This window comes from Eleutherodactylus coqui, chromosome 3, assembly GCF_035609145.1.
Source record: "Eleutherodactylus coqui strain aEleCoq1 chromosome 3, aEleCoq1.hap1, whole genome shotgun sequence".
In the NCBI taxonomy this organism is placed as follows: Eukaryota; Metazoa; Chordata; class Amphibia; order Anura; family Eleutherodactylidae; genus Eleutherodactylus; species Eleutherodactylus coqui.
Genome location: NC_089839.1, coordinates 231,072,195 through 231,086,342, shown reverse-complemented (window position 1 = coordinate 231,086,342; position 14,148 = coordinate 231,072,195). Strand labels below are relative to the sequence as shown.

General features: G+C 41.2%; 1 protein-coding gene across 1 annotated transcript in view; it reads left to right on the top strand.

Annotated features, from left to right (window-relative positions):
• Window positions 1–14,148, top strand: part of LOC136620282 (P-selectin-like) — a 141,951-nt gene that overhangs the window by 39,432 nt on the left and 88,371 nt on the right. Inside the window, exon 7 of the mRNA XM_066594982.1 lies at window positions 2,552–2,737. Within this exon, the coding sequence (XP_066451079.1) occupies window positions 2,552–2,737 (186 nt within the window). The remainder of the gene's footprint in view (window positions 1–2,551; window positions 2,738–14,148) is intronic.

Here is a 14,148-nt window from a genome sequence, read left to right as displayed (position 1 = left end):
TAAATAAGTGTAATTGTCAAATCCTGTAATTTTTAACATAAATACATAAAAATATGAACTTTTATAAAATATAAGTAAATAGACATCTATCGCAACTTATGATCAGATAGTAAGCCAAGATATGTAATAAAGCTGACAAATAGTGATGAGCGAGCATACTCGCTAAGGGCAATTGCTCAAGCGAGCATTGCCCTTAGCGAGTACCTGCCCGCTTGAGAGAAAAGGTTTGGCTGCCGGCGGCAGGCAGGGAGCGGCGGGAGAGAGCGGGGAGGAACGGAGGGGAGATCTCTTTCTTCCCCCCCCCCCACTCCTCCTGCTCACTGCCACAACTCACCTGTCACCCGCGCCGGCAGACGAACCTTTTCTCTCGAGCGGGCAGGTACTCGCTAAGGGCAATGCTTGCTCGAGCAATTGCCCTTAGCAAGTATGCTCGCTCATCTCTACTGACAGACATTCACCTAGTGCTCAGCGGAATTCATCAGGAATCAGGGAATCCACCAGCACCTAGTGTCCAGGATTGCCTATCGTCCTCTTTCTCAGTCTGCCTGGAGAGGCATCTCAGGGAATTGAAGCCCACTGGATAACCGAGGCTTTTCTATCCTTGGTGGCAAAACCTGGCACCTTAATGCGGGGCCTATTTTTATCTCATTAAAGTCCATGTGGTCTGAAAGAAGTTTTTTTGTGAACAGAGGATGAGATAATAAGGTGACCACTTGAAATCTGGGACCAGGAAAGTCTGGCCACAGAAGATGGTGACTTGCAGTGCATTATGTAGGCTGCCACAGAGTATTGGCTGAGTGCACTCTCAGCCTGGGTGGGAGAGTCTGCTTGGACTGTGGATAGGAACATCAGCTGGAAGAAATCAGGGAGCAGTGTTTGGCTTATACCTAGTGGATCTTGTAACTAGATCCAGTTGGGTCTTTGAGAGATATCAGCTCTAAGCAAACAAGCAAGTAGTTGTGGTTAAGACTGAGTACCCTGGAGGTCTATAGTGTGGCCTAGTCAGTCCTTGAAATGGACTGAACAATACGCTTTATAGTAGTGGTGGAGATAGAGGGGCACTTGAGGTTAAGGCCTGGAAAGAAGAGAACGATGTGGTTCCCAAGTGGGGAAAACCCTGACCTGTGTAAAGTAACACAGGCCTGGAGTGGCACCCTATTGTGTTAACAGGAATCTGGGATAGAGTGATAGAGATATTGTCATTCTTTTCAATTTGTGTTCTGTAATATTAAGCAAAATAGTTTACTCTTGGCACATTGTAGACTGAAAGGAAGAGACTGATAGAGGAAGGGCTCTTGGGTTCACAAACAGAAGTAGCAGTGACCCTCCTCCTGTCTGTGTACAGAAAGTTATGCTGAGTGTGTGATGTTTAGAATTGTCACTTGTATGAGTCAAGTAACAACCGACCAGTTGTCTCTATGAAGCCAATGATCTGGGTTGAGTGAACGTTGTTTGGTCTAAAAGATTATGTATGCTTAGTTCTAGAATATTCAAGCATCTTTACAACCACATGTGACCTACCCCTGGGCAGGTATGGCCCCCAGACGCCTCATGTCTTATGTGTGTGTGTCAGGTGGGTGATGCCTGACACTGCTCCCTATGTCAGCCTGGTGGCTGACTCTCCCTATTCCCCTGGTGTGAGGACACTTGGACTGGCTATGGTTTACCATCTGTATGCATGTGAGCTCTGGGTGGGGTTCCCATTACATGTTGTATGCACAACCTTGTATGTTGGTGTGAACAGCGACGTGTTTTATGTCTGTACAGGCGGTCAGACGTGCTCTATGTGAAGTCCTGTTCTATATGGTTTGTGTTATTCTGTATGTTGGTGTGAACAGCAACGTGTTCTGTATGTCTGTGCAAGTGGCCAGACATGTGCTTTATGTGCAGTCCTGTTCTGAGTTCAGTGTGTGTGAAAAGTGTTTTGTCATGTCCATGTGTGTATAGTGCATCTCTACAGGTTCCTGATCAAGGATAGCTAGGTCCCAAATGAAGGCAGTGGGCCCAACCTTATCAGGACGATTACTCTGCTTTTAGGCAGGGGTTCCCCCCTTTCCCTGAGTAGTAAGGGACATGGGTCCTTCCATCTTTACCTGGAGAGGTGTAATTGGTCCTTGCAATACTATGTGCGTGATTGCGGTTTTAAATAGGACACTTTTGCATCCGTTCGGAGTGGCGCTTAGAGCGCCAAGCGGACATAACAGATTAGTGTTTGAAAAAAACTAAATGAAACTAATGTTAATTGATGCAAACTGATGAGTTTGAGAAGGAGTTTTCAAACAGTTGAATAATTCTGTCTCTGTTTATGCACTCCACAAGAGCTTCTTTTCTGTCATAAATGAGATAGCATGAAAGTAATTATATGCTAATGAGGTCCATGGGACACCAATTAGATCCACTAATCCACCATGTGATTAATCTGTCATAGCATCATAACTTCAAACAGAAGGGAATTAGATATACCATGTAAAATGTACCCAATAGATAATACACTGAGATCTAAAATATATATATTTCCTTTGTTACATTTCTGTATTGTCTTCTTTCATAGTTGTACAATGCCAGCACTTATCAGCTCTATCTCAGGGGTACATGAATTGTTCTCATCCATGGGGAAACTTCAGCTTTCAGTCTTCCTGCCTCTTTGGGTGTTTTCATGGATTTGTCCTTAATGGAACAGATAGGAGCCAATGTCTCTCTTCTGGGAAGTGGAGCAGTGCAGAACCACATTGTACAGGTAAAGAATATATAACTCGCTATCATAGGAAGAAATATATAATATTTTTTCCCTCTTCCTCCCTTTCTCCTTCTCTCACTCTTCCCTTTATCACTTTTCCCCCTATTTGGGGCTTTAATACACTTTTAGAACTATTTACCTGCAATAAAAACTACTTTTCTTTCTTCTTCACTACACGTGTAATAAAATGACTTTCATATATTCACTCTTTCATTCACTTATGGTATCTAGTTTATGCTACACACATACAGATCTTACTTAGCCTGACACTACTTCTTAATATATTAGTGTTTGACTATTGTCTACCCTAGTACCCTTCCCCCCAACCCCTGGGCCCATGCCCTCTCAGAGATTGCTTTCCAGACATATTCTTCTGTCCTATACAATGTTTTAATATGCAGTAAGCAAAGCTAAATATTATCCATATACCTGTTTGCATACTATTAATAATTATTAACATCCCTTTGCTGTGTAGCCTACAATTATTAGTTATTCAGTTTGTCCCTCAACTTCCCGTACTTTTGTTTTCTATATTTCAAACGTTTTTTCTAACTTCATATAATGCTTTGAATAAGCGCATGTGGAATCACGTCTAGCAAATGTTTATAATGACTATGGGTGCATTCACACGAGCGTGTGCTGTACATTGGCGTGCACAAAACCAGCAGCCCCTGCAGTGATTTTCAGGAAAGGGCTTGAAATATAAGCCCTTTCCTGAAAATCACCAGTGATTTGTGTAAAAAAAAAAATATATATATACTCACCTCTCCGCCAATGTGTGTGAATTTATTCCCAGCGGGAAGTCCCCTTGTCCCCTTGTCACTGAACATTGTGACAGCATTCTGCACTCAGCCAATCAGATACAGCCCTTTCAGCAGGCGGGGATTTGAAATCCCCGCCTGCTGAAACAGAGTCAGAGCAGTGCAGGGAGAAGACAGGCTAGACGCCCCTGAGTCCTGGCAGCTGAGGAGAGGTGAGTATATATATTTTTATTTTTTTACACAGGCTAAGGATGATTTTTCAGGGAAGGGCTTATATTTAAAGCCCTTCCCCGAAAATCCCTGCAGGGCTTGCCAGAAGCCCATTGCTTTCAATGGGACTGCAGAAGCGCCAGTCCCATTGAAAGCAATGGGAGAACATTGCGATCCTCTGCCACAGCTATCACAGCTGTGACAGCTGTGGCAGGGGATTCTTTACTCCCCGTGGGGTGTCCCCTTGTCACTGAACACTGTGACAGTGCTGTCACAGTGTTCAGTAAGAATGGGACACCCTGCTGGAGAATAATTGACACGCACCACGGACCTATGATGCATGCATGTCCTATGTTTTGCAGGTACATGCATTTGCATGCCTGTAAAACACGAACATGTGAACACACCATAGGGAACCAATGGTTCTAATAGACGCGTGTTTTTGTGCGCACAATTGTATGCAAATAAACACGCTCGTGTGAATCCGCCCTAATACATTTATCGTTATTAGTCAATACATCCATGGCTAGTTTTATTCAGATACATATACGATGGATTATTATTGTGGAGATCCATGTAGAGTAACATAAGTATCTGGGAAGTACTGTAGTTGCTATTATAGCTATGTTATCTCGGAGGTACTTAGGAATTTTCAACATTTCATTTGGTGCTTAGGATATAAATGGATGACTTAGGATGTCAGATTTTATATTCTTGGATTCCGCATAATTTAGCTTCACATGCAATTGCAATTTCATCTTCAAAAATATGGTATGTACTCTCAGGACTAAAATGAATCCATAGTGATGGAAACTGACTTTCTTTTAAATGATATTTATTTTGTTTGATGGTCAGTAATAATTCCATCTTCTTTATTTGCATAAATTACCAAGAGATGCTTGCATGACCTTATAAGTCTCCTCCACTCACCTTCTAGGTGTCCCCACACCACTTTTAGATGCTCTCCTTGGGGACAGACTATACAATCCCCAGACCCACTCACCCCCCAAGTGTCTCCACCCACTTTTTGGTTGCTCTCCTTAAGTAGACATGACACCCCCCCTGACGCACATTACAGGCTTCTCACCAGCTAAGCCAGAAACCTACTGTACACTGATGAGGTGCAAACAGCTGTCTGTACACTGTTTTGGCTCGGTTTTCTATTCCCAATCATTTCTATAAAGACCTGTATAAAGAGTCTGACATGGATATGAAGATATGCTGCCATCCAATAGGTGGCGCTACAGAGGTAGTAAATCCATCTTACTTATTTGCATTGCTTATAAATAAAATGCTTCCCCATGAGGTTGAAATTGTTTCCTTCCCTGGCAAGTCTTTATATGTCCTGGTGGGAGGAGAATTTCATTTATTCTATGAATAGTCTCTCTCATGAGTCTATTATTTACTATATATTCTGTAGATTAAATGTTATTAGTCTGGAAAAGTGATCAAAATAGTGTATTTTTATTTTTAGAATGCATTCATTTTAACTCATAGAATTTTAAACTTACTGGAACAAATGACTTTGAATCTATTAATCTTCTAGATTTCAAGCTAAAAGGAAATTATCTTAATGGTTCGGTAATGACTAGTCTTTACGGGGAAATCAGAAGCAGGAAATACTTTGCTGGGTGCGGGGAGATGTCATCCCTTCCAGAGAAATCATTTTATTTCAGTAGGAGAATTAGTAGTATTTCAGTAGTGAGAACATGTGATGCTGGGGAAATCTTTCAAGAAGAGAGGAAGAATATCTCTAATAGGCTACATAAATGTGGTTAGAAGAATTGGATGCTCAAAAGAACTTCCAGATACGAACACTCAAGCATTTTGCTTAGCTATAAATTAGATAAAAGCTCCCCAAAATTTTATTGTACATTACTTTTTTACGCTGCCTACAATACCATTTTTAATTACGTAAAGAGATTTATCAGGAGGCACTTACTAATTCTAAATCAGAATCCGATTTTGAAAAAAAATCTTGGGAGATGGCGGTATGTTTGTCTCTAAAAAGAGAAGATAGTCAAGATATTTATCCGAGTCTTCTTACAAGCAAATGTGATAGTAATTTAAAAAAATGGCTGTCTCAAAAGGGTTTTTTCTGTGGAATGCACACAAGGCAGTAATCAGGGGTTTAATGATACAACAAGGGTCTCAATATAAAAAATAAAAAACTAAAAACTTAAACGAACTTCTAACACAAGTAAAAGATTTAGAGCTACTGGCACAAAGAACCCCGACGGATACTATCCATCGTAAAATACTGAGAGCGAGACAACAAATAAGAGATCACTTAACACTAGATCATGAAAAATTACTTAGGGCCCACAAAACCATTTATTATACAGATAATAATAAATTTGGTAGTTATATGGCTCGTAAAGTGAAACAAATAAGAATTAGGTCTAAAATACCGTTTATTAGAGAACCAGGCTCAGAATATAAAATTAGCAACCCAAAAGATATAGCTTTCAACAGATTCTACGCAAAGCTTTACAACTTAAAAGACGAGAGCTCAATAACCCAACCTAGTAAGGAAAGCATAAAGGAGATTCTGAGTGCCATAAAGCTCCCGGCAATTAGTCATAACCAACTGGATACACTCAATGCTCCAATCACTAAACAGGAGACTCTCAAAATAATAAACACTCTCAAAAAAGATAAAGCCCCGGGCCCTGGCGGGTATTCCAAGGAGTACTATCAAATTTCTGGTAAAGAGTTGTCCGTAAATCTTACTAAAATATTTAATGAAGCCAGGAAGCAAGGGAAACTACCTGCGGAGATGCTCCAAGCCACAATAGTAACAATTTCTTTAATAAACAGTGATACAAAGATATATGCAAAAATCTTAGCCCAGAGATTAATGGAGATCATTCCGCTTTTAGTACATAGTGATCAAGTAGGTTTCACTCTGGACTGCCAAGCGTTGGACGGTACAAGAAGAATAATAGATCTGCTGACTGGGGCAACAGGGATGCAAACGCCTTCTCTGCTCCTTACGCTGGAGGCGGATTAGGCGTTTGACAGGATTCACTGGGGATATGCATTTGCCATATTGGAGAAATTTGGATTCCAAGGAGAAATCCTTGGGGCTATCCAAGCGTTATACTCCTCTCCATCGGCGAGAGTATTAGTTAACGGTACCTTCTCTAGTTGCTTCCAAATTACCAATGGTACACGCCAGGGCTGCCCTCTTTCTCCCTTGTTGTTTGTCTTGACAATAGAACCATTTGCTGAGAAAATAAGGACAGACCCGGAAATCAGGGGTATTTCTCTACCATTCTGTCAACACAAAATAGGCCTATTTGCAGACGATGTTGTGCTGCTTATGACCCACCCAGTATCATCCCTCAGAGCGGTATCAAGAATTATAAATAGCTTTGGACAAGTTTTGTACTATAAAATTAATGCCCATAAGTCTCAAATATTGGGGATCAATGTACCAAAAAACCTTAAAAAAAAAAAGCATCAAGAGAGAGTTTCCCTTCTCGTGGGAAACAGAGGCGATCCCTTACTTGGGACTAAAGCTTACCCTCCCTCTTAGTAATATGCCAGTAACAAACCTATATCCTTTGCTCAACTCGTTACAAAAAGTTTTAGATGGATTTGATAAAACAGAACCTTCATGGCTAGGGAGAATACTATTATATAAATTGATGGTACTACCAAAAATCCTATATATTTTTAGGACTATCACACTACTGATCCCCCAGAAATATCTCAAACTTTTACAAAACCAAATGTTGACATTTACTTGGAAAAGAAAGAAACCAAGGGTGGCAGCCTCTATATTATAGTCCCTTACCTTACAACATATTACAGAGCCACTATAATAAAGCAACTGAGAACCTGGTATGCCCCACAAAATAACATCAGTTGCCCGACAATAGAAAAACACTTAGGAGGAGGTGGAAACCTTCGCACAACCTTGCTAGCAGCCTCAATTGACCCGAACATTAAAATCCCAAGCTGTCCGACCATTAAAGCTTCAATAGAAACATGGTTGTATATGCTTAAGATTTCTAGTTCTCACTCCCCGAAGAAACAGGTACCCCTACCTATTGATACATTGGAACTGTTAATTCCTAATTTATCAGTTAAAAATTGGAGGAAAAGGGGAATCAGTTTCTTATCAGACATTCAGGAAAACTCTAAACTGAAAAACTGACCTCTGGAGATCTCCTACAATAGTTACAGAAAAAGTCACTTAAAACAAATTTTACGCTAACATTACCTATATATTTGTACAACTTATTATTCGCACAGGAAACTCCAAAAAGTAAATTAAAATATTAGTATGAGAACTTCAATGGAGAAGTGGCAGAAGAACCGAATAAACAGAAAAAAGTCCACATTCTTAATTGGGAAAGAGACCTAAAAATCTCATATGATCTGAATTACTGGGCTAAAGCTTGTGAATGGGTCTGTAAATGTACTTTAAGTGCTAAATTGCTGGAAGTTCATCAAAAAGTATTAACGAGATGGTAGTACTCTCCTTTAAGAATGGCTCAGCTATTTCCGGGTACCCCGGGGATCTGCTGGAGGGGCTGCAGTGAGGTCGGATACCTTCTACACCTATTCTGGGAATGCCCTTATCTTCAATCTCTGTGGAAATCAGTCCCTACAATTATTTATAATATATTGGGGATTACTCTAAAATTAAAACCACAAACGGCAATTTTGCTGTTGGGTGTGGAGAATTTTCTCATTCAGAGCAGGAAGTTCATTACTCACATGCTGCTTGGTGTTAAATTATTGATTGTAAGGGGGTGGAAATCCACTAAAATACCTACAGTACAAAACCTTGTTGACATGATATCTGAGCATAGCGCACTTGAAAAACTGTTCGCAATAAGACAAGATAGAACTAGCAGTTTTAAAGAAACTTGTCAGCCCTGGATAGACGGGGTTAAAAAAAGGGATGGTTCCACAAGAGCCGGACCATTTTCAATATTCGAATCTTCTAATAATTTCAAAGTAATAAACTGGTTTCGGATGTGCTCTGCTGAGATACTGGCAGATAAGGATCTGATCAGAGCAGAATTATGGATGGAAACTAGGATGTACCTACTGACCTCCTTAATCCCATGCCCCCCCCCCCCGCCCCATTCTCCCTCCCTACCACTATCTTCCCGTCCCAGAATTTTTATTATCTCTTTATAAATATTTGTGAATATGTTGAGAAAGTGAGAATAAAAAGAAAATGTGCTGTGTGGGTCAATATTCTGTATGACAATCTGATTACCATTATGTAATGCTGCCTAATATCACAATAAAAACTTATTGAAAATAGAAAAGTTTTTTTTTTTGAATCGGGAGAAGCAGATGCAATGTTTGCCGAAATACAGTTAAAAAGAAGGGTGTAGACTACCTAATGAAAAACAAAATCATATCAAAAATAGAGAAATTGATGTGCACACGGGACAAAGTCAGTTTTGGATGCTTGAGATCTAGGGGATCTCAGACAGCAAGGCATCAAAAACAGGCATGATTCTGTAGTGCAAATCATTGCATGGGCTCAGGAATACTTCCAGAGATCATTATCTTTGAACTCAGTTCACTGTATGGCCCAGAAATGCAAGTTAAAGCAGTATAATGCCAAGAGGAAGCCATATATCACACCAACGTCTTCTCTTGGCCAAACAACAAAAACACTTATCAGCACCTCGTTTAAATGAATTAAGGGTATATGAGGATCAATTTGATGTGCACTCACCTGGTGCTCAGTGGATTTCTATCGGAAAATCCACCAGCACCTAGTTCTCCACAGTCTCCTATCAACCTCCTCCGGTTCCAATATCTAGATTCTTGAAGAGTCGTCCTGGCAGATAATAGCCCACTCTGGGGCTGGGTTAGATGCAGTTGGTAGAAAGGAAAAAATCCTTGCTCTTCGGAACACAGAGGGATCAGCCGTTTGTCCGTGGTTTGTACGGTTAGTTTATTACACATACAATGCGTTTCGGCAATCTTGTATTGCCTTTTTCAAGTAAATAATCAATAAAATACATAAAACACATCCATTTATATAAAATAGTTAAAATTCACTTACCGTATATACTCGAGTATTAGCCGACCCGAGTATAAGCCGAGTCAATAAGTTTTACCACGAAAAAACTGGTAAAACTTATTGACTCGAGTATAAGCCTAGCTATACTTGAGTATATACTAGGCAAAGAAAAAATGCAATCCTCACCTCCGAGCCTGCGTCTGTGTCCCCGGTGTAATGGTCTCCCCAGTGGTGCAGCAGGCTGCTTGAGAATTCTCCCCGCTGTCATCTCCCTGCTCGGCTTTTAATTCCCCTGCCGTCAGGGCTGTGTAAGGAAGTACTGTGATTGAATTGAGCACCAGCCAATCACAGCCGGTGCTCGATAAACCATTCACAGCCATTTAGTGATGTCATCCACTGAATGGCTGTGAATGATCGAGCGCCGGCTGTGATTGGCTGGAGCTCGATCCAATCACAACGCTTACCTACACAGCGCTGACGGCGGGGAAATTCAAAGCTGAGCAGGGTGATGACAGTGGGGAGAATTCTCAAGCAGCTTGCCGGACTGCCGGGAAGACCATCGCAACGGGGACACAGACGCAGACTGGGAGGTGAGTATTGCACGTTTTTTTTTTTACCTGACTCGAGTATAAGCCGAGGGGGGCTTTTTCAGCATAAAAAAATGTGCTGAAAAACTAGGCTTATACTCGAGTATATATGATACATTTCCTCCCTCATGCTGGACGCCGGTGCCGGGTCAATTCATGACGTCATTCTGTTCTCTTGGCCAAAACTAATTTAAATGGACTGAAGTAAAATGGAAAACTGTTCTGGGGTCAGGTGAATTAAAATTTGAGTCTTTTTGGAAACCACAGACATGTATTCTAGAGGCAAGGGACCATGAAGCTTGTTTTTAGCACACAGTTCAAAAGTCTGCATCTCTGACGGCATAGGGTTGCATTAGTGTCTATGGTAGGGGCAGCTTACACATCTTGCAAAGCACTATCAATGCTGAGCAGAATATAGAGGTATTACAACATATGCCCCCATTCAGACTATAATATATGTATCAGGACAGCGCACTACGAATAATGGAAAGCAATCTCAATGTGGACAATAATTCACACAAAATGGGACTCACCCGGTGTATAGTGGAGCCCGGTCCTGAGCTCCACCTACACCTCCAAGTCCTGGTTCGCTTTAATATATACTGCCGGTCATCTCCCTGTGTGTCCACGGTATCCCGACGGGCTATATCGGGAGAGCTGCCAGGATAACTGTATCACACTCTGGGTGTGATCCACTGTAGCTATATCCAATAAAAGTAAAAAGGTTCCTGCGCTCCTTTAGGACCCAATTCCACCAGGGATTGGAATTGCCAATAAATGAGTAAGTTAAAAACTTTTCTTTATTCCATATCCAAGTACAGTGCAACGCGTTTCGTCGCATATAGCGACTTTCTCAAGCACAATCATAAAAAACTCACATACATTAAACATATATATATATATATATATATATACAACAATCTTATGTGTTTGTATTAATTACCTTAGTGCTCCTCCTTTCTCCCGCAGGCACGTCTGTCTACTGTCATGCCGGCGTCCTACTCCGTGCCGCCCACGTGACCAATCACGTGTGTCGACCTCGCGCGATGACGTCATCACGCCAACGTAGCCCCGACATCCACGGTGGAACGCATGGAGTAAGTGTATTCCCTGCGCTCCTCTCGGCCGTTTCATCATTGGCTCCAGCACAGCGTTCCACATCATTGGAGCCTGCTCTGGTGGAGCGTGATGACGTCGTCACGCTACCACTGATGAGACGGCCGAGAGGAGCGCAGGGAATACACTTACTCCATGCGTTCCACCGTGGATGTCGGGGCTACGTTGGCGTGATGACGTCATCGCGCGAGGTCGACACACGTGATTGGTCACGTGGGCGGCACGGAGTAGGACGCCGGCATGACAGCAGACAGACGTGCCTGCGGGAGAAAGGAGGAGCACTAAGGTAATTAATACAAACACATAAGATTGTTGTATATATATATATATATGTTTAATGTATGTGAGTTTTTTATGATTGTGCTTGAGAAAGTCGCTATATGCGACGAAACGCGTTGCACTGTACTTGGATATGGAATAAAGAAAAGTTTTTAACTTACTCATTTATTGGCAATTCCAATCCCTGGTGGAATTGGGTCCTAAAGGAGCGCAGGAACCTTTTTACTCCCATTCAGACTATGTCTCGTTTAGGAAAGGCCTTGCATATTTCAGCAAGATAATGCTAAATCGCATACACCATGCATCACAACAGCATGGCTTTGCAGAACAAGAGTCTGAGGGGTGAACTGGCCGCCTGCAGTCCAGACCTTCCATATTTGGCACATTATGAAACAAAAACTCAAAAACTGTCCACAATATTCCATGCCTGGTCTGACCAGTGACTTGTAAAGAGGAAGAACAATGCTCTTGTCATGTGCCCCTAGACCTCTTTTAATGCACCCCATGGCCCCTATCTGCCTTGGCAGCAGCTGCCTGACACTGCTTGCCCCAGTTAAGTTTACAGTTAACTAAAATCCCCAAGTCCTTCTCCATGTCATTGTTTCCCAGTGGTTTTCCATTTAGTGTGTAATGGTGACATGTATTTTCTCTTCCCATATGCAGAACCTTACATTTATAAGTGTTGAACATCATTTACCACTTTTCTGTCCCCAAACTTATCCAGATCCAGTTGATATTCTACTGTACAATCCCTCAATGAGGTCATTAATAAATATGCTAAAAATAATAGGGCCCAATACTGACCCCTGTGGTACCACACTAGTAACGACGACCCAATCAGAGTTTGAACCATTAACCTCTTAAGGACGTGGCCCCTTTTTTTACATTTTGGTTTTTCCTCCCTACTTTTAAAAGATCCTAACTCTTTTATTTATCCATCAATATAGCTATCTGGTAGCTTGTTTTTTTGTTGTATTTTTCAGTGGTATTATTTAATATACCATATAATGTACTGAAAAATTCTTTAAAAATTCTAAGTGGAGTAAATTGGAAAAAAATTAAACATGCGACCCACTCACTATTTTCAACCTCACATTTGAGATAATTCCCTGGTGTCTTAGCTGAGGTTTCTGTTGCACCCAGTTTACACTTTGCATTCACCCATTATTTTATGCACAAAATACATTAGCCTTATTACATAATTGTTGTTTGTCATTGTTATCAGACACTATTAAATGTAACTCATTTTTCATATTCAGCCCATCAGACCTAAGTCCATGCTGAACAACCGTAACAGACATTAGAGTGGTCTCACCAACCTCAGGATTTTTAGCCTTCCAATGCAACATATCTGGAAATACTCTTGACCCATCTTGGTCGCAATTCAGAAAATCGAAAAGCGAGTCTGCGGCTACCATCATTTCATAGACTTTACAGTATAACGCTGCTGTCTTTTCCCCTCTCGGCAGCTAAACAGCAGATGCTGCAGCAGGTTTTCGTAATCATATCCCTCCCACAACTGCCTAATATAAACTTTACATAGTCTATTTTCCCACCAAAAGCCTGTTCTCTCTCTCTCTCTTCAATGATAGGCTCTTAAATTGGGCTTCTGGCCCTTTAAATTTTGCGCAGTAGCAAAATTTCTTTAACACGGAGTTTTTCACATTTCAGCCCTCTGGCCCTTTAACCCTTTGAGACCCAAAGGACATATTTGTCCCATAGTTTTAAAACTATCGAATCAATTGCAGTCCTGATAGGGTTAAAGCAGCATTACGGCGAACCTCATGTGCCATTGGGTGCCATAGCATATCCCAACCAGTTGTGACAAATGTGAAGGTACATTGTGCAAAGCAATCACTTTCTATTAGCGTTTGCATACGCTCGCAAAAAGAACGCCGCCTCACTTTGTCGTCTGGTTACAGCGCCTGTAACAATTTCAGTAGGCAGGGATAACATTGCAAACTGTTTGTGCAGGCGGCGGCGGGACGTCCAATTCTCTGCTTGCTCTGATGGTGAATTTTTTGAGAACTTCATGTGAAGCTTGCATGGGCGCAGTCCACTGTTTCCACACTTACTGGATTTCTGCTTTCAGTACTACTTACAAACTATGCGCCCGCTGGGTGGATCTTCACCAAACTTAATATGAAAATTATATTGCACACTAATAACAGACTGGTAGATGTGAAAATCAAGGATACAAAACGCTCTCCTGTCTTCATTGGCAGCAATTTTGTCTCACATTCCCCTAGCAACAACTACGTCAGAATAAAACTTTTTGTGCCTCATTTAGCAAAAAATATTTACTATAAAAAATTCAATCTTCCTGAAAGTTCTGTAGTTCTAAAATATAGCTTAATAGGCATTAAGTTAGTTTCTCATCACATGTTTATGGCACATTGATTAAATATGCCATATATGGTTCACCATTGGAGGTCCCATTCCATAGTTTTTAGA